We start from the raw sequence: 24,305 nt of genomic DNA, 5'->3' as shown, positions 1-24,305 counted from the left end.
AATCATCCCTCTATCAATCTCAACCTAATAAAACTCATCCCTCTATCAATCTGGACCTAATATAAATCATCCCTCTATCAATCTGGACCACCTGATATAAATCATCCCTCTATCAATCTGGACCACCTGATATAAATCATCCCTCTATCAATCTGGACCACCTGATATAAATCATCCCTCTATCAATCTGGACCACCTGATATAAATCATCCCTCTATCAATCTGGACCACCTGATATAACTCATCCCTCTATCAATCTGGACCACCTGATATAAATCATCCCTCTATCAATCTGGACCACCTGATATAAATCATCCCTCTATCAATCTGGACCACCTAATATAAATCATCCCTCTATCAATCTGGACCACCTGATATAAATCATCCCTCTATCAATCTGGACCACCTGATATAAATCATCCCTCTATCAATCTGGACCACCTGATATAAATCATCCCTCTATCAATCTGGACCACCTGATATAAATCATCCCTCTACCAATCTATACCTTCTAATATGTCTCATCCCTCTACCAATCTATACCTTCTAATATGTCTCATCCCTCTACCAATCTATACCTTCTAATATGTCTCATCCCTCTACCAATCAACACCTTTCAATAAAAATAATCCCTCTATAAATCTAGACTTCCTAAAAAAAACTCATCCATCAATCAATTTAAACCTTATAATAAAATTCATCCTCTATCAATCTACGCCTCCTAATAAAACTCATCCCTTTGTCAATATACACCTCCTAATAACACTCATCCTCTGTCAATCTACACCTCCTAATTAAACTCATCCCTCTATTAATCTACACCTCCTAATAACACTCATCCCTCTATCAATATACGCCTCCTAATAAAACTCACCACTCCATCAATCTACACCTCCTAATAAAACTCATCCCTCTATCAATCTACACCTCAGAATGAAAATCATCCCTCTATCAAATTACACCTGCTAATAAAAGTCATCCTTCTATCAATCTAGTCCTAATACAACTCATCCCTCATACTACACCTCCTAATTAAACTCATCCCTCTATCAATCTACGCCTCCTAATAACACTCATCCTCTATCAATCTACACCTCCTTAAAAAATCATCCCTCAATCATTATACAACTTCTTATAAAACTCATCCCTTTAATAAAATACACCTTCTAACAAAACTCGTCCCTACATCAATCTACACCTTCTTATACAACTCATCCCTCAATCAATCTACACCTTCTTATAAAACTCATCCCTGTATCAATTTGGACATACTAATAAAAACTCATCCATCTATCAATCTACACATAATCAAACTCATCCCCATATCAGTCTACACCTTCTAATAAATCTCATCCCTCTATCAATCTGCACATTCTGATAAAACTCATCTCCTTATCATCTACACCTTCTTATAAAACTCATACTTCTGTCAATATACACCTAATAAAACTCATGCCTCTATCAATCTGGACCTCTGAATAAAAATCACCCATCTATCAATCTACACCTCCTAATTATACTCATCCCTCTATCAATCTACACCTCCTAATTATACTCATCCCTCTATCAGTCTACACCTCCTTATTATACTCATCCCTCTATCAATCTTCCCCTCCTAATAAAACATGTTTGTGTGTGTGTGTGTGTGTGTGTGTGTGTGTGTGTGTGTGTGTGTGTAGGTGAGGCCCTCCACCTGGCTAGAGACTTTGGTTATACATGTGAGACAGAGTTTCCTACCAAGGCAGCAGGAGAACACCTAGCCAGACAACACAATGAACCCAAGGAGACCAGCGGACGCAAGAAGATGGTGCTGGCCACCAAGTAAGACAAACACACACACACACACACACACACACACACACACACACACACACACACACACACACACACACACACACACACACACACACACACACACACACATATTGAACTCTTAACCTCTAACCCCTAACCTCTTACCTTTGCCCTGTGACATTTAGACAGATCTGTAAAGAGTTCCAGGACCTGTTGAGTCAGGACCGTTCTCCTCTTGGCTCCTCCAGACCCACACCGATACTGGACCTGGATATACAGAGACACCTCACACACTTCAGGTACACGCGCACACACACACACACACACGCACACGCACACGCACACACACACACACACACACACACACACACACACACACACACACACACACACACACACACACACACACACACACACACACACACACACACACACAATCTTCAGCTGTTCTGAGCTGCACTTCATAATGTCATTTGACCCCACATGAACATGACAGTATTAGCTCTGGTGACTGACTCACAGCCTCAGGAAGCAGCCTGGTGATATCCTGAACTTTGACCCCACATGAACCATGACAGTATTAGCTCTGGTGACTGACTCACAGCCTCAGGAAGCAGCCTGGTGATATCCTGAACTTTGACGCCACATGAACCATGACAGTATTAGCTCTGGTGACTGACTCACAGCCTCAGGAAGCAGCCTGGTGATATCCTGAACTTTTGCCCGAAGAAAACAGAAAGTCTTTGCCCCAGGTACAGATAAATGCCTCACCATCGAACTCCCTGTCACAATAGCCAGAATGATCCGGCCTCTGTCTTGAAGCAGATGGTGAGGTCAGAGCCACAGAACTCACCTGTGAAGAGGGCTGCTGAGACGCCGGCTGTTTGCAGGACACAACATCTAAAAGGACAGAGCTCTGATCCAGAGAGTGGTGGTTCAGGCTGTGTGCAGGCCACAACAGGCAAAGGGACAGAGCTCTGATCCAGAGAGTGGTGGTTCAGGCTGTGTGCAGGACACAACATCCAAAAGGACAGAGCTCTGATCCAGAGAGTGGTGGTTCAGGCTGTGTGCAGGACACAACAGCCAAAAGGACAGAGCTCTGATCCAGAGAGTGGTGGTTCAGGCTGTGTGCAGGCCACAACAGGCAAAGGGACAGAGCTCTGATCCAGAGAGTGGTGGTTCAGGCTGTGTGCAGGACACAACAGGCAAAAGGACAGAGCTCTGATCCAGAGAGTGGTGGTTCAGGCTGTGTGCAGGACACAACAGGCAAAGGGACAGAGCTCTGATCCAGAGAGTGGTGGTTCAGGCTGTGTGCAGGCCACAACAGCCAAAGGGACAGAGCTCTGATCCAGAGAGCACGGCCCAGCGGAGGGGGGCCACGGTGGTCCAGGATGTGCCCAGGCAGTTGATTGACTAGGGCAGGGAGAGGTAGCTGGGGCATCCACTGCCATGGATGGAAGACCAAGCCCCCGGCAGAAGACAGCTGGTACATGGGTTCAAAGATATTCAAAAAGTCTTAAATCCAGACGCGGGGGAGGAAGGGAGCCGCGCCGAGAACGATTCTTCTCAATGTTTCTGGTTCCGACAATCATCCATTTACGCTCACCTAGAGTCAAACAATGAGCAGCATTTTCTGGTTCAAGCTAGTAGAGGGGTGCAGTGGTGGAAACTGATCATAGTCCAGGAAGGCCCCATTATAATCCTCTTGGATGTTTTGATAGGAAGCATTTAAAGATGCTGATAGTCTGATAGAATCCTTATTCAGTTCAAGGCGCTTGGTCAAATGGGGTTAGGGTTAGGGTTGCTAACCCTAACCCTAACCCTAACCCTAACCCTAACCCTTATTCAGTTCAAGGCGCTTCGTCAAATGTATAATAATAATCCTTTCTTTAGCTGCATCAAGTTCCATCGGATCGTGACAACAACAAATATGTGGCAGATTATACATTCAATAGCACGCGACACCCCAGCAGATTCAAACGAGTTTTGACAGCTGCACGCCAACAGTCCAAGGGAACAAACATTTTCCGGCTCCACCCCGCACAACTGTGTTGTTTGTCTTTCGTTGAATGTGAAGAGCAAGAGAGAAGCGAAGGGGGGCGGGTGATGTCTCGGTCAGGTGTCAGCGGCAGGTAGCCGGCTGTTCCTTGGTATGCACCGGCCCGGTTAGTGTTCGGTGTAGCCGCTCAGAGCTGATCCGGGGTGTTCCCAGTGTCTGTAGTCATGGGGGTGTTTGCTGCAGGAGGGACTGGTGCATTTCACAAAATAGATGGTGTCATGAGGAAGGGAAATTATGTGGATATATTGAAGCAACATCTCAAGACATCAGTCAGGAAGTTAAAGCTTGGTCGCAAATGGGTCTTCTAAATGGACAATGACCCTAAGCATACTTCCACAGTTGTGGCAAAATTGCTTAAGGACAACAAAGTCAAGGTATTGGAGTGGCCATCACAAAGCCCTGACCTCAATCCCATAGAACATTTGTGGGCAGAACTGAAAAAACGTGTGCGAGCAAGGAGGCCTACAAACCTGACTCAGTTACACCAGCTCTGTCAGGAGGAATGGGCCAAAATTCACCCAACTTATTGTGGGAAGCTTGTGGAAGGCTACCCGAAACAATTTAAAGGCAATGCTACCAAATACTAATTGAGTGTATGTAAACTTCTGACCCACTGGGAATGTGATGAAAGAAATAAAAGCTGAAAGAAATCATTCTCTCTACTATTATTCTGACATGTCACATTCTTAAAATAAAGTGGTGATCCTAACTGACCTAAAACAGGGAATTTTTACTAGGATTAAATGTCAGGAATTGTGAAAAACTGAGTTTAAATGTATTTGGCTAAGGTGTATGTAAACTTCCGCCTTCAACTGTATATAGTGTAAACATAGTGCACACATAGTGTATATATAGTGTATATATAGTATATTTATAATGTCTCTGTAGTATATTTATAATGTCTCTGTAGTATATTTATAATGTCTCTGTAGTATATTTATAATGTCTCTGTAGTATATTTATAATGTCTCTGTAGTATATTTATAATGTCTCTGTAGTGTGCATATGGTGTCTATATAGTGTATATATAGCATCTATATTGTGTCAATATCGTGTATATAGTGTTAATATGGTGTATATATAGAGTATATAGTGTATATAGAGTGCATATATAGTGTCAATGTAGTTTATTTATGGTGTCTTTATAATGTCTATATTGTGTCTCTATAGTATATTGTATATAGTGTGTGAATATATATACAGTGAGGGGAAAAAGTATTTGATCCCCTGCTGATTTTGTACGTTTGCCCACTGACAAAGAAATGATCAGTCTATAATTTTAATGGTAGGTTTATTTGTTACCTGTATAAAAGACACCTCTCCATAGAAGTAATCAATCAATCAGATTCCAAACTCTCCACCATGGCCAAGACCAAAGAGCTGTCTAAGGATGTCAGGGAAAAGATTGTAGACCTACACAAGGCTGGAATGGGCTACAAGACCATCGCCAAGCAGCTTGGTGAGAAGGTGACAACAGTTGGTGCGATTATTCGCAAATGGAAAAAACACAAAAGAACTGTCAATCTCCCTCGGCCTGGGGCTCCATGCAAGATCTCACCTCGTGGAGTTGCAATGATCATGAGAACGGTGAGGAATCAGCCCAGAACTACACAGGAGGATCTTGTCAATGATCTCAAGGCAGCTGGGACCATAGTCACCAAGAAAACAATTGGTAACACACTACGCCGTGAAGGACTGAAATCCTGCAGCGCCCGCAAGGTCCCCCTGCTCAAGAAAGCACATATACATGCCCGTCTGAAGTTTGCCAATGAACATCTGAATGATTCAGAGGACAACTGGGTGAAAGTGTTGTGGTCAGATGAGACCAAAATGGAGCTCTTTGGCATCAACTCAACTCGCCGTGTTTGGAGGAGGAGGAATGCTGCCTATGACCCCAAGAACACCATCCCCACCGTCAAACATGGAGGTGGAAACATTATGCTTTGGGGGTGTTTTTTTGCTAAGGGGACAGGACAACTTCACCGCATCAAAGGGACGATGGACGGGGCCATGTACCATCAAATCTTGGGTGAGAACCTCCTTCCCTCAGCCAGGGCATTGAAAATGGGTTGTGGATGGGTATTCCAGCATGACAATGATGCAAAACACACGGCCAAGGCAACAAAGGAGTGGCTCAAGAAGAGGCACATTAAGGTCCTGGAGTGGCCTAGCCAGTCTCCAGACCTTAATCCCATAGAAAATCTGTGGAGGGAGCTGAAGGTTCGAGTTGCCAAATGTCAGCCTCGAAACCTTAATGACTTGGAGAAGATCTGCAAAGGGGAGTGGGACAAAATCCCTCCTGAGATGTGTGCAAACCTGGTGGCCAACTACAAGAAACGTTTGACCTCTGTGATTGCCAACAAGGGTTTTGCCCCCAAGTACTAAGTCATGTTTTGCAGAGGGGTCAAATACTTATTTGCCTCATTAAAATGCAATTCTGTCTCTCACTGTTCAAATAAACCTACCATTAAAATTATAGACTGATCATTTCTTTGTCAGTGGGCAAACGTACAAAATCAGCAGGGGATCAAATACTTTTTTCCCTCACTGTATATATAAACTGCTCAAAAAAATAAAGGGAACACTTAAACAACACAATGTAACTCCAAGTCAATCACACTTCTGTGAAATCAAACTGTCCACTTAGGAAGCAACACTGATTGACAATACATTTCACATGCTGTTGTGCAAATGGAATAGACAACAGGTGGAAATGATAGGCAATTAGAAAGACACCCCCAATAAAGGAGTGGTTCTGCAGGTGGTGACCACAGACCACTTCTCAGTTCCTATGCTTCCTGGCTGATGTTTTGGTCACTTTTGAATGCTGGCGGTGCTTTCACTCTAGTGGTAGCATGAGACGGAGTCTACAACCTACACAAGTGGCTCAGGTAGTGCAGCTCATCCAGGATGGCAAATCAATGCGAGCAGTGGCAAGAAGGTTTGCTGTGTCTGTCAGCGTAGTGTCCAGAGCATGGAGGCGCTACCAGGAGACAGGCCAGTACATCAGGAGACGTGGAGGAGGCCGTAGGAGGGCAACAACCCAGAAGCAGGACCGCTACCTCCGCCTTTGTGCACGGAGGAGCAGGAGGAGCACTGCCAGAGCCCTGCAAAATGACCTCCAGCAGGCCACAAATGTGCATGTGTCTGCTCAAACGGTCAGAAACAGACTCCATGAGGGTGGTATGAGGTCCCGACGTCCACAGGTGGGGGTTGTGCTTACAGCCCAACACCGTGCAGGACGTTTGGCATTTGCCAGAGACCATCAAGATTGGCACATTCGCCACTGGCGCCCTGTGCTCTTCACAGATGAAAGCAGGTTCACACTGAGCACATGTGACAGACGTGACAGAGTCTGGAGATGCCGTGGAGAACGTTCTGCTGCCTGCAACATCCTCTAGCATGACCGGTTTGGTGGTGGGTCAGTCATGGTGTGGGGTGGCATTTCTTTGGGGGGCCGCACAGCCCTCCATATGCTCGCCAGAGGTAGCCTGACTGCCATTAGGTACCGAGATGAGATCCTCAGACCCCTTGTGAGACCATATGCTGGTGCTGTTGGCCCTGGGTTCCTCCTAATGCAAGACAATGCTAGACCTCATGTGGCTGGAGTGTGTCAGCAGTTCCTGCAAGAGGAAGGCATCGATGCTATGGACTGGCCCGCCCGTTCCCCAGACCTGAATCCAATTGAGCACATCTGGGACATCATGTCTCGCTCCATCCACCAACGCCACGTTGCACCACACACTGTCCAGGAGGTGGCGGATGCTTTAGTCCAGGTCTGGAAGGAGATCCCTCAGGAGACCATCCGCCACCTCATCAGGAGCATGCCCAGGCGTTGTAGGGAGGTCATACAGGCACGTGGAGGCCACACACACTACTGAGCCTCATTTTGACTTGTTTTAAGGACATTACATCAAAGTTGGATCCGCCTGTAGTGTGGTTTTCCACTTTAATTTTGAGTGTGACTCCAAATCCAGACCTCCATGGGTTGATAAATTGGATTTCCATTGATTATTTTTGTGTGATTTTGTTGTCAGCACATTCAACTATGTAAAGAAAAAAGTATTTAATAAGATTATTTCATTCATTCAGATCTAGGATGTGTTATTTTAGTGTTCCCTTTGTTTTTTTGAGCAGTATATATATACACTACCCTTCAAAAGTTTGGGGTCACTTAGAAATGTCCTTGTTTTTTAACGAAAAGCAAATTTTTGTCCATTAAAATAACATCAAATTGATCAGAAATACAGTGTAGACATTGTTAATGTTGTAAATTACTATTGTAGCTGGAAACGGCAGATTTTTTATGTCATTTCTACATAGGCGTACAGAGACCCATTATAAGCAACCATCACGCCTGTGTTCCAATGGCACGTTGTGTTAGCTAATCCAAGTTTATCATTTTAAAAAGGCTAAATGATCATTAGAAAACCCTTTTGCAATTATGTTAGCACAGCTGAAAACTGTTGTCCTGATTAAAGAAGCAATAAAACTGGCCGCCTTTAGACTAGTTGAGTATCTGGAGCATCAGCATTTGTGGGTTCGATTACAGGCACAAAATGGCCAGAAACAAAGTACTTTCTTCTGAAACTCATCAGTCTATTCTTGTTCTGAGAAATTAAGGCTATTCCATGTGAGAAGTTGCCAAGAAACTGAAGATCTCGTACAACGCTGTGTACTACTCCCTTCACAGAACAGCGCAAACTGGCTTTAACCAGAATAGAAAGAGGAATGGGAGGCCACGGTGCAAATCTGAGCAAGAGGACAAGTACATGTCTAGTTTGAAAAAACAGATGCCTCACAAGTCCTCAAATGGCAGCTTCATTAAATAGTACCCGCAAAACACCAGTCTCAACATCAACAGTGAAGATGCGACTCCGGGATGCTGGCCTTCTTGGCAGAGTTGCAGAGAAAAAGCCATATCTCAGACTGGCCAATAAAAATAAAAGATTAAGATGGGCAAAAAAACACAGACAATGGACAGAGAAAGAGTGGAAAAAGGTATTATGGACAGGCTAATCTAAGTTTGAGGTGTTCGGATCACAAAGAAGAACATTCGTGAGATGCAGAAAAAATGAAAAGATGCTGGAGGAGTGCTTGACGCCATCTGTCATTATGGTGGAGGCAATGTGATGGTCTGGGGCTGCTTTGGTGGTGGTAAAGTGGGAGATTTGTACAGGGTAAAAGGGATCTTGAAAAATGAAGGCTATCACTCCATTTTGCAACGCCATGCCATACCCTGTGGACGGCACTTAATTGGAGCCAATTTCCTCCTACAACAGGACAACGACCCAAAGCACAGCTCCAAACTATACAAGAACTATTTAGGGAAGAAGCAGTCAGCTGGTATTCTGTCTATAATGGAGTGGCCAGCACCGTCACCGGATCTCAACCCTATTGAGCTGTTGTGGGAGCAGCTTGACCGTATGGTACGTAAGAAATGCCCATCAAGCCAATCCAATTCACGGAGGCATGGGGTGAAATCTCTTCAGATTACCTCAACAAATTGACAACTAGAAAGCCAAAGGTCAGCAAGGCTGTAATTGCTGAAAATTGAGGATTTTTTGAAGAAAGCAAAGTTTGAAGGACAGAATTATTATTTCAATTAAGAATCATTATTTATAACCTTGTCAACATCTTGACTATATTTCCTATTTTGCAACACATTTCATGTTAGTTTTCATGGAAAACAAGGACATTTCTTAGTGACCCCAAACGTTTGAACAGTAGTGTATATAGTACATATCTAGTGACTATATTGTGTCTAAATAATATACATATAGTGTCTATATAGTGTCTATATAGTGTATATGTAGAGTAAATATTGTCTATAAAGTTTATATAGTATCTATATAGTGTATATGTAGAGTATATATTGTCTATAAAGTTTATATAGTATCTATATAGTGTATATGTAGAGTATATATTGTCTATATAGTTTATATAGTATCTATATAGTGTATATATAGAGTATATGTTGACTATATAGCTGATATCGTGTTTATTTTGTGTATGTAGTATATTAAGTGCATATATAGTGTATGTATATATTCGCTATATAGTGGCTATATAATGTATATATAGTGTAAAGATAGTGTATATATAGTGTCTATATAAAGTACATATAGTATTTATATAGTGTCTCTATAGTGGCTATATAATGTACATATAGTATTTATATAGTGTCTATATAGTGGCTATATAATGTACATATAGTGTAAACATAGTGTATATATATATAGTGGCTATATAGTGGCTATATAATGTACATATACAGTACAAAAAAAAATGCATGAAATGAAAATGAAATGTATGTATTCACTACTGTAAGTCGCTCTGGATAAGAGCGTCTGCTAAATGACTAAAATGTAAAATGTACATATAGTGTAAACATAGTGTATATATAGTGTCTATATAGTGTCTTTATAATGTACATATAGTGTAAACATAGTGTATATATAGTGTCTTTATAATGTACATATAGTCTTTATATAGTGTCTATATAGTGGCTTTATAATGTACATATAGTGTAAACATAGTGTATATATAGTGTCTTTATAATGTACATATAGTCTTTATATAGTGGCTATATAATGTACATATAGTGTAAACATAGTGTATATATATATAGTGGCTATATAGTGGCTATATAATGTACATATACAGTACAAAAAAAATGCATGAAATGAAAATGAAATGTATGTATTCACTACTGTAAGTCGCTCTGGATAAGAGCGTCTGCTAAATGACTAAAATGTAAAATGTACATATAGTGTAAACATAGTGTATATATAGTGTCTATATAGTGTCTTTATAATGTACATATAGTGTAAACATAGTGTATATATAGTGTCTTTATAATGTGCATATAGTCTTTATATAGTGTCTATATAGTGGCTTTATAATGTACATATAGTGTAAACATAGTGTATATATAGTGTCTTTATAATGTACATATAGTCTTTATATAGTGGCTATATAATGTACATATAGTGTAAACATAGTGTATATATAGTGTCTTTATAATGTACATATAGTGTAAACATAGTGTATATATAGTGGCTATATAATGTATATATAGTGTAAACATAGTGTCTATATAAAGTACATATAGTATTTATATAGTGTCTATATAGTGGCTTTATAATGTACATATAGTGTAAACATATTGTATATATAGTGTCTTTATAATGTACATATAGTCTTTATATAGTGGCTATATAATGTACATATAGTGTAAACATAGTGTATATATAGTGTCCATATAGTATATAAAGTGTTTATATAGTGTATATATATATACAGTAGAGTGTATAGTGTCTATATAGTGCATGTAGTGTATGAAGCATATTAGGTGCATATAAAATGTATATAGTGTTTATTGTGAATATAGTGTATATATAGTGTCTATAAAATGTCTATATACTGTGTATATATAGTGTCTATATAGTGTGTACATAGTGTATTTAGATAGTCTATGTAGTGTACATATAGTGTCTATATAGTGTGTACATAGTGTATATAGATAGTCTATGTAGTGTATATGTAGTGTCTATATAGTGTGTACATAGTGTATATAGATAGTCTATGTAGTGTCTATATAGTGTGTACATAGTGTATATAGATAGTCTATGTAGTGTATATGTAGTGTATATGTAGTGTGTACATAGTGTATATAGATAGTCTATGTAGTGTATATGTAGTGTCTATATAGTGTGTACATAGTGTATTTAGATAGTCTATGTAGTGTATATGTAGTGTCTATATAGTGTGTACATAGTGTATATAGATAGTCTATGTAGTGTATATGTAGTGTCTATATAGTGTGTACATAGTGTATATAGATAGTCTATGTAGTGTATATGTAGTGTCTATATAGTGTGTACATAGTGTATATAGATAGTCTATGTAGTGTACATAATATGTATATAATCTAGATAGTGTATATATATATATAGACACTATATAGTGTATAAATATTGTCTATGTAGTGTATATGTAGTGAATATATAGTGTGTACAGTGTCAATATAGTGGCTATATAATATATATATATATAGTGTATTCATAGTGTATATATATTATATATAGTCTATATATATATATATTCTCTATATTGTCCATATAGTGTCTATATAGTGTATATAGTGTATATATATATATATTCTCTATATTGTCTATATAGTGTATATATGTATATAGTGTATATATATATATTCTCTATATTGTCCATATAGTGTCTATATAGTGTATATAGTGTATATATATATATATATTCTCTATATTGTCCATATAGTGTCTATATAGTGAATATATAGTGTCTATATAGTGTATATAGTGAATATATAGTGTCTATATAGTGTATATATGTATATAGTGTATATATATATTCTCTATATTGTCCATATAGTGTCTATATAGTGTATATAGTGAATATATAGTGTCTATATAGTGTATATAGTGAATATATATTGTCTATATAGTGTACATATGTATATAGTGTATATATATATTCTCTATATTGTCCATATAGTGTCTATATAGTGTATATAGTGAATATATAGTGTCTATATAGTGTATATAGTGAATATATATTGTCTATATAGTGTATATATGTATATAGTGTATATATATATTCTCTATATTGTCCATATAGTGTCTATATAGTGTATATAGTGAATATATAGTGTCTATAAAGTGTATATATTGAGTCTGTATAGTGCCTATATAATGCATATATATTGTAAACGTAGCATATATATAGTGTATACATAGTTCCTATATAATGTCTATATATTGTTGGTATGGTGTATATGTAGTGTCTATATAATATATATATGTCTATATCATGTCCATATAGTGTATATAGTGTTTATATAGTGTTTATGTAGTACATAGAGTATATATCTATATAGAGATTGTATATATATTGTATATATATATATATATATTCACCTTTATTTAACCAGGTAAGCAAGTTGAGAACAAGTTCTCATTTACAACTGCGACCTGGCCAAGATAAAGCAAAGCTGTGCGACACAAACAACAACACAGAGTTACACATGGAATAAACAAACATACAGTCAATAACAATAGAAAAGTCTATATACAGTGTGTGCAAATGAAGTAAGATAATTGAGGTAAGGCAATAAATAGGCCATGATGGCGAAATAATTACAATTTAGCAACTAAACACTGGAATGGTAGATGTGCAGAAGATGAATGTGCAAGTAGAGATACTGGGGTGCACAGGAGCAAAAACAATTAATAACACTATGGGGATGAGGTAGTTGGATGGGCTGTTTACAGATGGGCTATGTGCAGGTGCAGTGATCTGTGAGCTGCTGCTTAAAGTTAGAGAGGGAGATATGAGTCTCCAGTGTCCATATAGTGTATACATTGTCTATATTGTGTCTGATGTGTAAATTGTCTCTATAGTTTATATATATATTTTACCTTTATTTAACTAGGCAAGTCAGTTAACCTCTATGGGCTAGGTGGGACGCTAGCGTGCCACCCGTGGTGCACTCCATCAACAGCAGGTGCATTTCAAGAGCGGCAAATTTGAATCCAAATAAATGTCAAAATTCAAATTTTTCAAACATACAACTATTTTACACCCTTTGAAAGATAAACATCTCCTTAATCTAACCACGTTTTACGATTTCAAAAAGGTTTTACGGCGAAAGCATAAATTTAGAGTATGTTAGGACAGTACATTTACAAGAGTTGTGTGTAATGTTTTGTCAAGTCAAAGATAGGGTCACCAAAACCATAAAACCAGCTAAAATGATGCACTAACCTTTTACAATCTCCATCAGATGACACTCCTAGGACATTATGTTAGACAATGCATGCATTTTGAGTTCTATCAAGTTCATATTTATATCCAAAAACAGCGTTTTACTATGGCATTGATGTTGAGGAAATCGTTTCCCTCCAATAACCGGCAGTCAAGTCAGCGTCACAAATTAAATAATTAAAATTAGAAAACATTGGTAAAATATTATATTGTCATTTAAAGAATTATAGATTTACATCTCTTGAACGCAATCAACTTGCCAGATTTAAAAATAACCTTACTGGGAAATCACACTTTGCAATAATCTGAGCACTGCGCCCAGAAAAATACGCGTTGCGATACAGACTAGACGTCATGTTGGGGAGATCTAAAATCGAAAATACTATGTAAATAATCCATTACCTTTGATTCTCTTCATCAGATGTCACTTCCAGGTATCACAGGTCCATAACGAATGTAGTTTTGTTCCAAAAAGCTCATCATTTATGTCCAAAAATCTCCGTCTTGTTAGCACATGATCTAAGCCAGCCGGACTTCTCGTCATGAACGAGGGGAAAAAATATATTTACGTTCGTTCAAACATGTCAAACGTTGTATAGCATAAATCATTAGGGCCTTTTTTAACCAGAACATGAATAATATTCAAGGTGGACGAATGCATACTCTTTTATAACGTATTGGAACGAGGGTACCCAACATGAACTCGCGCGCCAGGTGTCTAATGGGACATCATCGTTCCATGGCTCTTGTTCGGTCAGATCTCCCTCCAGAAGACTCAAAACACTTTGTAAAGGCTGGTGACATCTAGTGGAAGCAATAGGAAGTGCCAAAATATTCCTCAGCCCCTGTGTTTTTCAATGGGATAGGTTTAAAGTCAATACAACACATCAGGTATCCACTTCCTGTCAGAAAATGTCTCAGGGTTTTGCCTGCCAAATGAGTTCTGTTATACTCACAGACACCATTCAAACAGTTTTAGAAACTTTAGAGTGTTTTCTATCCATATATAATAAGTATATGCATATTCTAGTTACTGGGTAGGATTAGTAACCAGATTAAATCAAGTACATTTTTTTTATCCAGATGTGCAAATGCTGCCCCCTAGCCCTAACAGGTTAAGAACACATTCTTATTTTCAATGACGGCCTAGGAACAGTGGGTTAACTGCCTTGTTCAGGGGCAGAACGATAGATTTGTACCTTGTCGGCTCGGGAATTCGATCTTGCAATCTTTTGGTTACTAGTCCAACGCTCTAACCACTAGGCTACGCTGCCGCCCCATATATATAGTGTATATGTTGTGTATGAAGTGTATTAAGTGCATATATAGTGTATGGTGTGTATATATAGTGTCTATATAATGTCTATACAGTGTACACATAGTGTCTATATAGTGTATACTTAGTGTCTATAGTGTCTATATAGTGTATACTTAGTGTCTATAGTGTCTATATAGTGTATACTTAGTGTCTATAGTGTCTATATAGTGTATACTTAGTGTCTATAGTGTCTATATAGTGAATACTTAGTGTCTATAGGGTCTATATAGTGTATACTTAGTCTCTATAGTGTCTATATAGTGTATACTTAGTGTCTATAGGGTCTATATAGTGTATACTTAGTGTCTATAGGGTCTATATAGTGTATACTTAGTGTCTATATAGTGTATACTTAGTGTCTATAGGGTCTATATAGTGTATACTTAGTGTCTATAGGGTCTATATAGTGTATACTTAGTGTCTATAGGGTCTATATAGTGTATATATATATGGTGGCCATGCTTTCCACCTGGCTACCCCTACCCCGGTCAACTGTCCTGCACCCCCCACAGCAACTCGCCGAAGCCTCCCCCATTTCTCCTTCACCCAAATCCAGTCAGCTGATGTTCTGAAAGAGCTGCAAAATCTGGACCCCTACAAATCAGCCTGGCTAGACAATCTGGACCCTCTCTTTCTAAAATGATCAGCCGAAATTGTTGCAAACCATATTACTAGCCTGTTCAACCTCTTTTTCGTATCGTCTGAGATTCCAAAAGATTTGAAAGCTGCCGCTATCATCCCCCTCTTCAAATCGGGAGACACTCTAGACCCAAACTGCTACAGACCTATATCTATCCTACCCTGCCTTTCCAAGGTCTTCGAAAGCCAAGTTAACAAACAGATTACTGACCATTTCGAATCCCACCGTACCTTCATGGGTGCATCTCAGCCACGCTCAAGGTCCTAAACGATATCATAACCGCCATCGATAAGACATTACTGTGCAGCCGTATTCATCGACCTGGCCAAGGCTTACGACTCTGTCAATCACCACATTCTTATCGGCAGACTCAACAGCCTTGGCTTCTCAAATGACTGCCTCGCCTGGTTCACCAACTACTTCTCTGATAGAGTTCAGTGTATCAAATCGGAGGGCCTGCTGTCCGGACCTCTGGCAGTCTCTATGGGGGTGCCACAGGGTTCAATTCTCGGGCCGACTCTCTTCTCTGTATACATCAATGATGTCGCTCTTGCTGCTGGTGATTCTCTGATCCACCTCTACGCAGACGAAACCATTCTGTATACTTCTGGCCGTTCTTTGGACACTGTGTTAACTAACCTCCAGACGAGTTTCAATGCCATACAACTCTCCTTCCATGGCCTCCAACTGCTCTTAAATGCAAGTAAAACTAAATGCATGCTCTTCAACTGATCGCTGCCCGCACCTGCCCGCCCGTCAGCATCACTACTCTGGACGGTTCTGACTTAGAATATGTAGACAACTACAAATACCTAGGTGTCTGGCTAGACTGTAAACTCTCTTTCCAGACTCACATTAAGCATCTCCAATCCAAAATTAAATCTAGACTCGGCTTCCTATTTCGAAACAAAGCATCCTTCACTCATGCTGCCAAACATACCCTCGTAAAACTGACTATCCTACCGATCTTACAAAATAGCCTCAAACGCTCTACTCAACAAATTGGATGCAGTCTATCACAGTGCCATCTGTTTTGTCACCAAAGCCCCATATACTACCCACCACTGCGACCTGTACGCTCTCGTTGGCTGGCCCTCGCTTCATACTCATCGCCAAACCCACTGGCTCCAGGTCATCTACAAGTCTTTGCTAGGTAAATCCCCGCCTTATCTCAGCACACTGGTCACAATAGCAGCACCCACCCGTAGCACGCGCTCCAGCAGGTATATCTCACTGGTTACCCCCAAAGCCAATTCTTCCTTTAGCCGCATTTCCTTCCAGTTCTCTGCTGCCAATGACTGGAACGAACTGCAAAAATCACTGAAGCTGGAGACTCTTATCTCCCTCACTAGCTTTAAGCACCAGCTGTCAGAGCAGCTCACAGATCACTGCACCTGTACATAGCCCATCTGTGAATAGCCAATCCAACTACCTCATCCCCATACTGTATTTATTTATTTATCTTGCTCTTTTGCACTCCAGTATCTCTACTTGCACATTCATCTTCTGCACATCTATCACTCCAGTGTTTAATTGATATATTGTAATTACTTTGCCACCATGGCCTATTTATTGCCTTACCTCCCTTATCCTACCTCATTTGCACACACTGTATATAGACTTTTTCTACTGTATTATTGACTGTATGTTTTGTTTATTCCATGTGTAACTCTGTGTTGTTGTATGTGTCGAACTGCTTTGCTTTATCTTGGCCAGGTCACAGTTGTAAGTGAGAACTTGTTCTCAACTAGCCTACCTGGTTAAATAAAGGACTTGTTCTCAACTAGCCTACCTGGTTAAATAAAGGTGAAATAAAAATAAATATACTCTGTGGTCTAACTCATCCCAAACCATCTCAATTGGGTTGAGATCGGGTGAATGTAGAATCCAGGTCATCTGATGCAGCACTCATCACTATGCTTCTTGGTCAAATAGCCCTTACACAGCCTGGAGGTGTGTTGGGTCATTGTCCTGTTAAAAACCAAATGATAGTCCCACTAAGAGCAAACTGGATGGGATGGCGTATTGCTGCAGTATGCTGTGGCAGCCATGCTGGTTAATTGTGCCTTGAATTCAAAATAAATCACAGACAGTGTCACCATCAAAGCACCCCCACACCATCACACCTCCTCCTCCAAATAAAAGTAACAGACACATCTCAATATCAACTGTTCAGAGGAGAATGTGTGAATCAGGCCTTCATGTCTGAATTGCTGCAAAGAAACCACTACTAAAAGACACCAAGAAGAAGAAGAGACTTTCTTGGGCCAAGAAACACGAGCAATGGACATTAGACCTGTGGAAATCTGTCCTTTGGTCTGATGAGTCCAAACTTGAGACTTCTGGTTCCAACCGTCATTGTGAGATGCAGAGTAGATGAACGGATGATCTCCACATGTTTGGTTCCCACCGTGAAGCATGGAGGAGGAGGTGTGATGGTGTGGGGGTGCTTTAATGGTGACACTGTCTGTGATGTATTTAGAATTCAAGGCACACTTAACCTGCATGGCTAACACAGCATTCTGCCGTGATACGCCATCCCATCTGGTTTGCGCTTAGCGAGACTATCATTTGTTTTTCAACAGGACAATGACCCGACACACCTCCAGGCTGTGTAAGGGATGTTTGACCAAGAAGGAGATTGATGGAGTGCTGCATCAGATGACCTGGCCTCCACAATCACCCGACCTCAACCCAATTGAGATGGTTTGGGATGAGTTGGACCGCAGGGAGGAAAAGCAGCCAACAAGTGCTCAGCATATGTGGGAACTCCTTCAAGACTGGTGGAAAAGCATTCCAGGCGAAGCTGGTTTAGAGAATGGCGAGAGTGTGCAAAGCTGTCATCATAGCAAACGGTGGCTACATTGAATAATGTAAAATATATTTTCATTTCATCAACACTTTTTTGGTTACTACATGATTCCATATGTGTCATTTCATAGTTTATGTCTTCACTATTATTCTGCAATGTAGAAAATAGTAATAATAAAGTAAAACCGTTGAATCAGTAGGTGTGTCCAAACTTTTGACTGGTACTGTATATCTATAGTGTCTGTGTAGTGTCTGTCTAGTGTCTATATAATGTCTATATAGTGTATTTATAATGTCTATATAGTGTATATTGTGTCCATATAGTGTATATTGTGTATATATATCTGTACAGTGCATTCGGAAAGTATTCAGGCCTTATTCGAAAAATAGATTAAATAAAAAAACATCCTCATCAATGTACACAGAGTACCCCATAATGACAAAGCGAAAACAGGACGGAAGACATTTTTGCAAATGTATTTAAAGTAAAAAACACAATTACCTTTATTACATCAGTATTCAGATCCTTTGCTATGAGACTTCGAAATTGAGCTCAGGTGCATCCTGTTTCCATTGATCATCCTTGAGATGTTTCTACAACTTGATTGGAGTCCATGTGTGGAAAATTACATTGATTAGACATGATCTGGAAAGGCACACACCTGTCTATATAAGGTCCCACAGTTGACAGTGCATGTCAGAGCAAAAACCAAGCCATGAGGTCGAAGGAATTGTCCGTAGGGCTCCGAGACAGGATTGTGTCGAGGAAAACATCTGGGGAAGGGTACCAAAACATTTCTTCAGCGTTGAAGGTCCCCAAGAACACAGTGGCCTCCATCATTCTTAAATGGAAGAAGTTTGGAACCACCAAGACTCTTCCTAGAGGAGTAGAAGGGCCTTGGTCAGGAAGGTGACCAAGAACCCGATGGTCACTCTGACAGAGAAACTTGTTTCTCATGGTCTGAGAGTCCTTTAGGAGCCTTTTGGCAAACTCCAAGCTTGCTATCATGTGCCTTTTACTGAGGAGTGGCTTCCGTCTGGCCCCTCTACCATAAGGTCCTGATTGGTGGAGTGCTGCAGAGATGGTTGTCCTTCTGGAAGGTTCTCCCATCTCCACAGAGGAACTCTGGAGCTCTGTCAGAGTGACCATCGGGTTCTTGGTCACCTCCCTGACCAAGGCCCTTCTCCCCCGATTGATCAGGAAGGCCAGGCGGCCAGCTCTAGGAACAGTCTTAGCGGTTCCTAACTTTTTACATTTAAAAATGATGGAGGCCACTGTGTTCTTGGGGACCTTCAATGCTACAGAAATATTTTGGGGTACCCTTCCCCAGATCTGTGCCTCGACACAATCCTGTCTCGCAGCTCCACAGACAATTCCTTCGACCACATGGCTTGGTTTTTGCTCTGACATGCACTGTCAACTGTGGGACCTTATATAGACAGGTGTGTGCCTTTCCAAATCATGTCCAATCAATTGAATTTACCACAGGTGGACTCCAATCAAGTTGTAGAAACATCTCAAGGATAATCAATGGAAACAGGAAGCACCTGAGCTCAATTTCGAGTCTCATAGCAAAGGGTCTGGATACTTATGTAAATAAGGTATTTCTGTTTTTGATTTTTAATACATTTGCAAAAAAACTATTAAAAATGTGTTTTTGCTCTGTCATTATGGGCTATTGTGTGTAGATTGAGGAGAAAAAATTATTTAATACATTTTAGAATAAGGTCGTAACATAACAAAATGTGGAAAATGGGAAGTGGTCTGAATACTTTCAGAATGCACTGTATAGTGTGTATATAGTGTAAATATAATGTATATAATGTCTATATATGTAGTGTATATTTATGTCTTCATGTGTTTGTGTTCTCCAGTCTGATCACACATGGATTCGGGACTCCGGCAGTGTGCGCAGCCCTCAGCACCTTCCAGACCGTTCTTAGTGAGATGCTCAACTTCCTGGATAAACATTCTGCCGCCGGGAACCCTGGGAAAACCTCTGGTCAGGAGACGGAAAAGACCGGAACTGTCCGGAAAACCAGCGAGCTGCTCAATAAAGACGGCAAACCTGAAAAGACAGAGTAGCCCTTTCCCTGTGCTGTGCAGTGTACGTGCCTGTGTGTGTCAGGGTTTGATCCCTGGGAGGAGGAGCTAATCTCTGTGGAGACTGACAGAGACATTTATTCATTCTGAACAACAGGAAGTAGAGGCAGGGACTTCTGGTCAGCTCCATCTGGGAGTCAACGGGAGAGGAGTGGGGTACACATGTACACACATACGCACACATACACACAGTACGTTCTCCAGTCTCCACCTGAACAGTGCAATTAATGCCGTTATTATGTTTACCGTTTTAGAACCAAGAGACTGGGGTCTGGGTTCACTATGTTGGTGAGAGTGTGAGACTGGGTTCACTATGTTGGTGAGAGTGTGTGTGTGTGTGTTCATGTGCCTGTGCTTGTGTGTGTGCCTGTGCGTGCGTGCGTGTGTGTGAGTCCAGATTTCTGAGACTCTGCCATTTTGTAAAGGTGACTATTCAGTTGCCATAGAAACATTTTGTTGTGCATGTCTATCTTTGTACACTCCCCAGAACTACAATTACGATACAAGCTCTTTGACCCTTCATAAACATTTGTATAGATATATATATAAATATTTAAATAACTTTTCTTGTAGGCTTTGAATTACATATACTGTATGTTAAAACCATACCTTCTAAATTACCTGTGTTCAATAAAAACTATTGATACATGTTCCTTCCTACTAGTTCCTGTGTAGTGGGTGGGTCAATCAATCAATCAACCAATACACACACACACACATAATTACATACAACAAATATACAAGAACATGTTGTGGTATCGTATAATAACAGACCCTGGATGTGAATCCCTCTGTTAGGGTTAACCCTAACCCTAACCCTCCCCTAACCCTAACCCCTAACCCCTAACCCTAACCCTAACCCTAACCCCTAACCCCTAACACCTAACCCCTAACACCTAACCCTAACCCTCTGAATATAAACAGGTGATTGAATACTCATTGGAAGAACTTCTGAAAAGGACAAACATGAAGAATGAAGACCTGACAGCAGGATACTATAGATACTAGGTTAGAGTTAGGTTTCAAATGGTTAAAATATGACTCTATTAACTCATTATAGATACTAGGTTAGAGTTAGGTTTCAAATGGTTAAAATATGACTCTATTAACTCATTATAGATACTAGGTTAGAGTTAGGTTTCAAATGGTTAAAATATGACTCTATTAACTCATTATAGATACTAGGTTAGAGTTAGGTTTCAAATGGTTAAAATAAGACTTATTAACTCATTATAGATACTAGGTTAGAGTTAGGTTTCAAATGGTTAAAATATGACTCTATTAACTCATTATAGATACTAGGTTAGAGTTAGGTTTCAAATGGTTAAAATATGACTCTATTAACTCATTATAGGTTAGAGTTAGGGTTAAAACATGAGTTTTACCTTACTGACTTTATGACACAATCAAACACAGAGGTTTGGAGAAAGATAGATAGATAGTGAGATTCTTGCTAATTAAAATAAATAAAATAAAATATGACATTTACTTAAAGTATTCAGACCCTTTAGTCAGTACTTTGTTGATGCACCTTTGGCAGCAATTACAGCCTTGAGTCTTCTTGGGTATGATACTACAAGCTTGGCACACCTGTATTTGGGAAGTTTCTCCCATTCTTCTCTGCAGATCCTCTCAAGCTCTGTCAGGTTGGATGGAGAGCGTTGCTGCAAAGCTATTTTCAGGTTTCTCCAGAGATGTTCGATCGGGTTCAAGTCCAGGCTCTGGCTGGGCCAATCAAGGACATTCAGAGACTTGTCCGGAAGCCACTCTTGCATTGTCTTGGCTGTGTGCTTATGGTTGTTGTCCTGTTGGAAGGTGAACCTTTGCTCCAGTCTGAGGTCCTGAGTGCTCTTGAGAAGGTTTTCATCAAGGATTGCTCTATACTTTCCTCTGTTCATCTTTTCCTCAATCTTGACTAGTCTCCCAGTCCATGCCACTGCAAAACATCTCCACAGCATGATGCTGCCACTACCATGCTTCACCGTAGGGATGGTGCCAGGTTTCCTCCAGACGTGACGCTTGGCATTCAGGCCAAAGAGTTCAATCTTGGTTTCATCAGACCAGAGAATCATGTGCCTTTTACTGAGGAGTGGCTTCCGTCTGGCCAATCTACTATTAAGGCCTGATTGGTGGAGTGCTGTGGAGATGGTTGTCCTTCTAGAAGGTTCTCCCATCTCCACAGAGGAACTCTAGAGCTCTGTCAGAATGACCATCGGGTTCTTGGTCACCTCCCTGACCAAGGCCCTTCTCCCCCGATTGCTCAGTTTGGCTGGGCGGCCAGCTCTAGGAAGAGTCTTGGTGGTTCCAAACTTCTTCCATTTAAGAATGATGGAGGCCACAAAATTCTTGGGAACCTTCAACGCTACAGAACATTTTTGGTACCCTTCCCCAGAGCTGTCCCTCGACACAATCCTGTCTCAGAGCTCTAGGGACAATTCCTTCAACCTCAAGGCTTGGTTTTTGCTCTGACATGCACTGTCAACTGGGGGACCTTATAAAGACAGGTGTGTGCTTTTCCAAATCATGTCTAATTAATTGAATTTACCACAGGTGGACTCCAATCAAGTTGTAGAAATATCTCAAGGATGATCAATGGAAACAGGATGCACCTGAGCTCAATGTTGAGCCTCATAGCAAAGGGTCTAAATACTGATGTAAATACACCATTTCTGTTTTTATTTTTTTTTTATCAGCAAAATTTCTCAGAAACTGTTTTCACTTTGCCAGTATGGAGTATTGTGAGTAGATTGTGGAGGATTTGTTATTTATTTAGTCCATATTAGAATAAGACTGTAACGTAACAAAATGTGGAAAAAGTCAAGGAGTCTGAATACTTTCTGAAGGCACAGACAGACAGACAGACAGACACACAGACAGACAGACAGACAGACAGACAGACAGACAGACAGACAGACAGACAGACAGACAGACAGACAGACAGACAGACAGACAGACAGACAGACAGACAGACAGACAGACAGACAGACAGACAGACAGCATTCTTCCTAATAGATATTTATTCCTTGTTTTACTTTGGTGTTAGGTTGTGTCATAAAGTCAGTAAGGTACAACTCATGTTTTAACCCTAACTCTAACCTAGTATCTATAATGAGTTAAGAGTCATATTTTAACCATTTGAAACCTAACTCTAACCCAGTACCTATAATTAGTTAATAGAGCCCCAGCTTAATAGTGAGATAGAAAGCTAGCATTAGCCACATGCTGACTTGATTGAATTACCTAGGCCGGGATTCAACGCTTGTAGACAATGCAGTTTATGAAGGCAATGTTACAGCGTTCGTGGAGGTTGCATTCAAGGTAAACACAGTAGATGTTGGCTCAATTAGAAATGACCTTTAAATGTCCTTGACCCTATATTATCACATACACTGAGTGTACAAAACATGAAGAACACCTTCCTAATATTGAATTGCATCCCTCCACACCCCTTTGTCCTCAGAACAGCCTCAATTCGTCAGGGTCATGGACTCTACAAGGTGTCAAGGCGTTCCACAGAGATGCTGGCCCATGTTGACTCCAGTGCTTCCCAAGGTTGTGTCAAGTTGGCTGGATGTCCTTTGGGTGGTGGACCATTCTTGATACACACAGGAAACTGTTGAGCTTGAAAAACCCAGCAGTGTTGCAGTTCTTCACACACTCAAACCGGTGCCCCTGGCACCTACTACCATACCGTATTCAAATGCACTTAAATATTTTGTCTTGCCCATTCACCCTCTGAATGGCACACATACACAATCAATGTCTCAGTTGTCTCAAA

At 40.3% G+C, this 24,305-nt stretch overlaps 1 protein-coding gene across 1 annotated transcript in view; it reads left to right on the top strand.

Moving 5' to 3' along the window:
* LOC106608380 (transcription factor AP-2-delta) overlaps positions 1-21,066 on the top strand; it is a 45,792-nt gene extending 24,726 nt beyond the window's left edge. The window contains exons 6-8 of the mRNA XM_045721250.1: positions 1,680-1,821; positions 1,980-2,093; positions 20,299-21,066. Of these exons, the coding sequence (XP_045577206.1) occupies positions 1,680-1,821; positions 1,980-2,093; positions 20,299-20,509 (467 nt within the window). The 3' untranslated portion in view covers positions 20,510-21,066. The remainder of the gene's footprint in view (positions 1-1,679; positions 1,822-1,979; positions 2,094-20,298) is intronic.
* Positions 21,067-24,305: the final 3,239 nt, after the last annotated feature.

This window comes from Salmo salar, chromosome ssa06 (assembly GCF_905237065.1).
Source record: "Salmo salar chromosome ssa06, Ssal_v3.1, whole genome shotgun sequence".
NCBI lineage: Eukaryota > Metazoa > Chordata > Actinopteri > Salmoniformes > Salmonidae > Salmo > Salmo salar.
The sequence above is the reverse complement of the archived record's forward strand: the minus strand, read 5'-3'. Positions and strand labels throughout refer to the sequence as shown.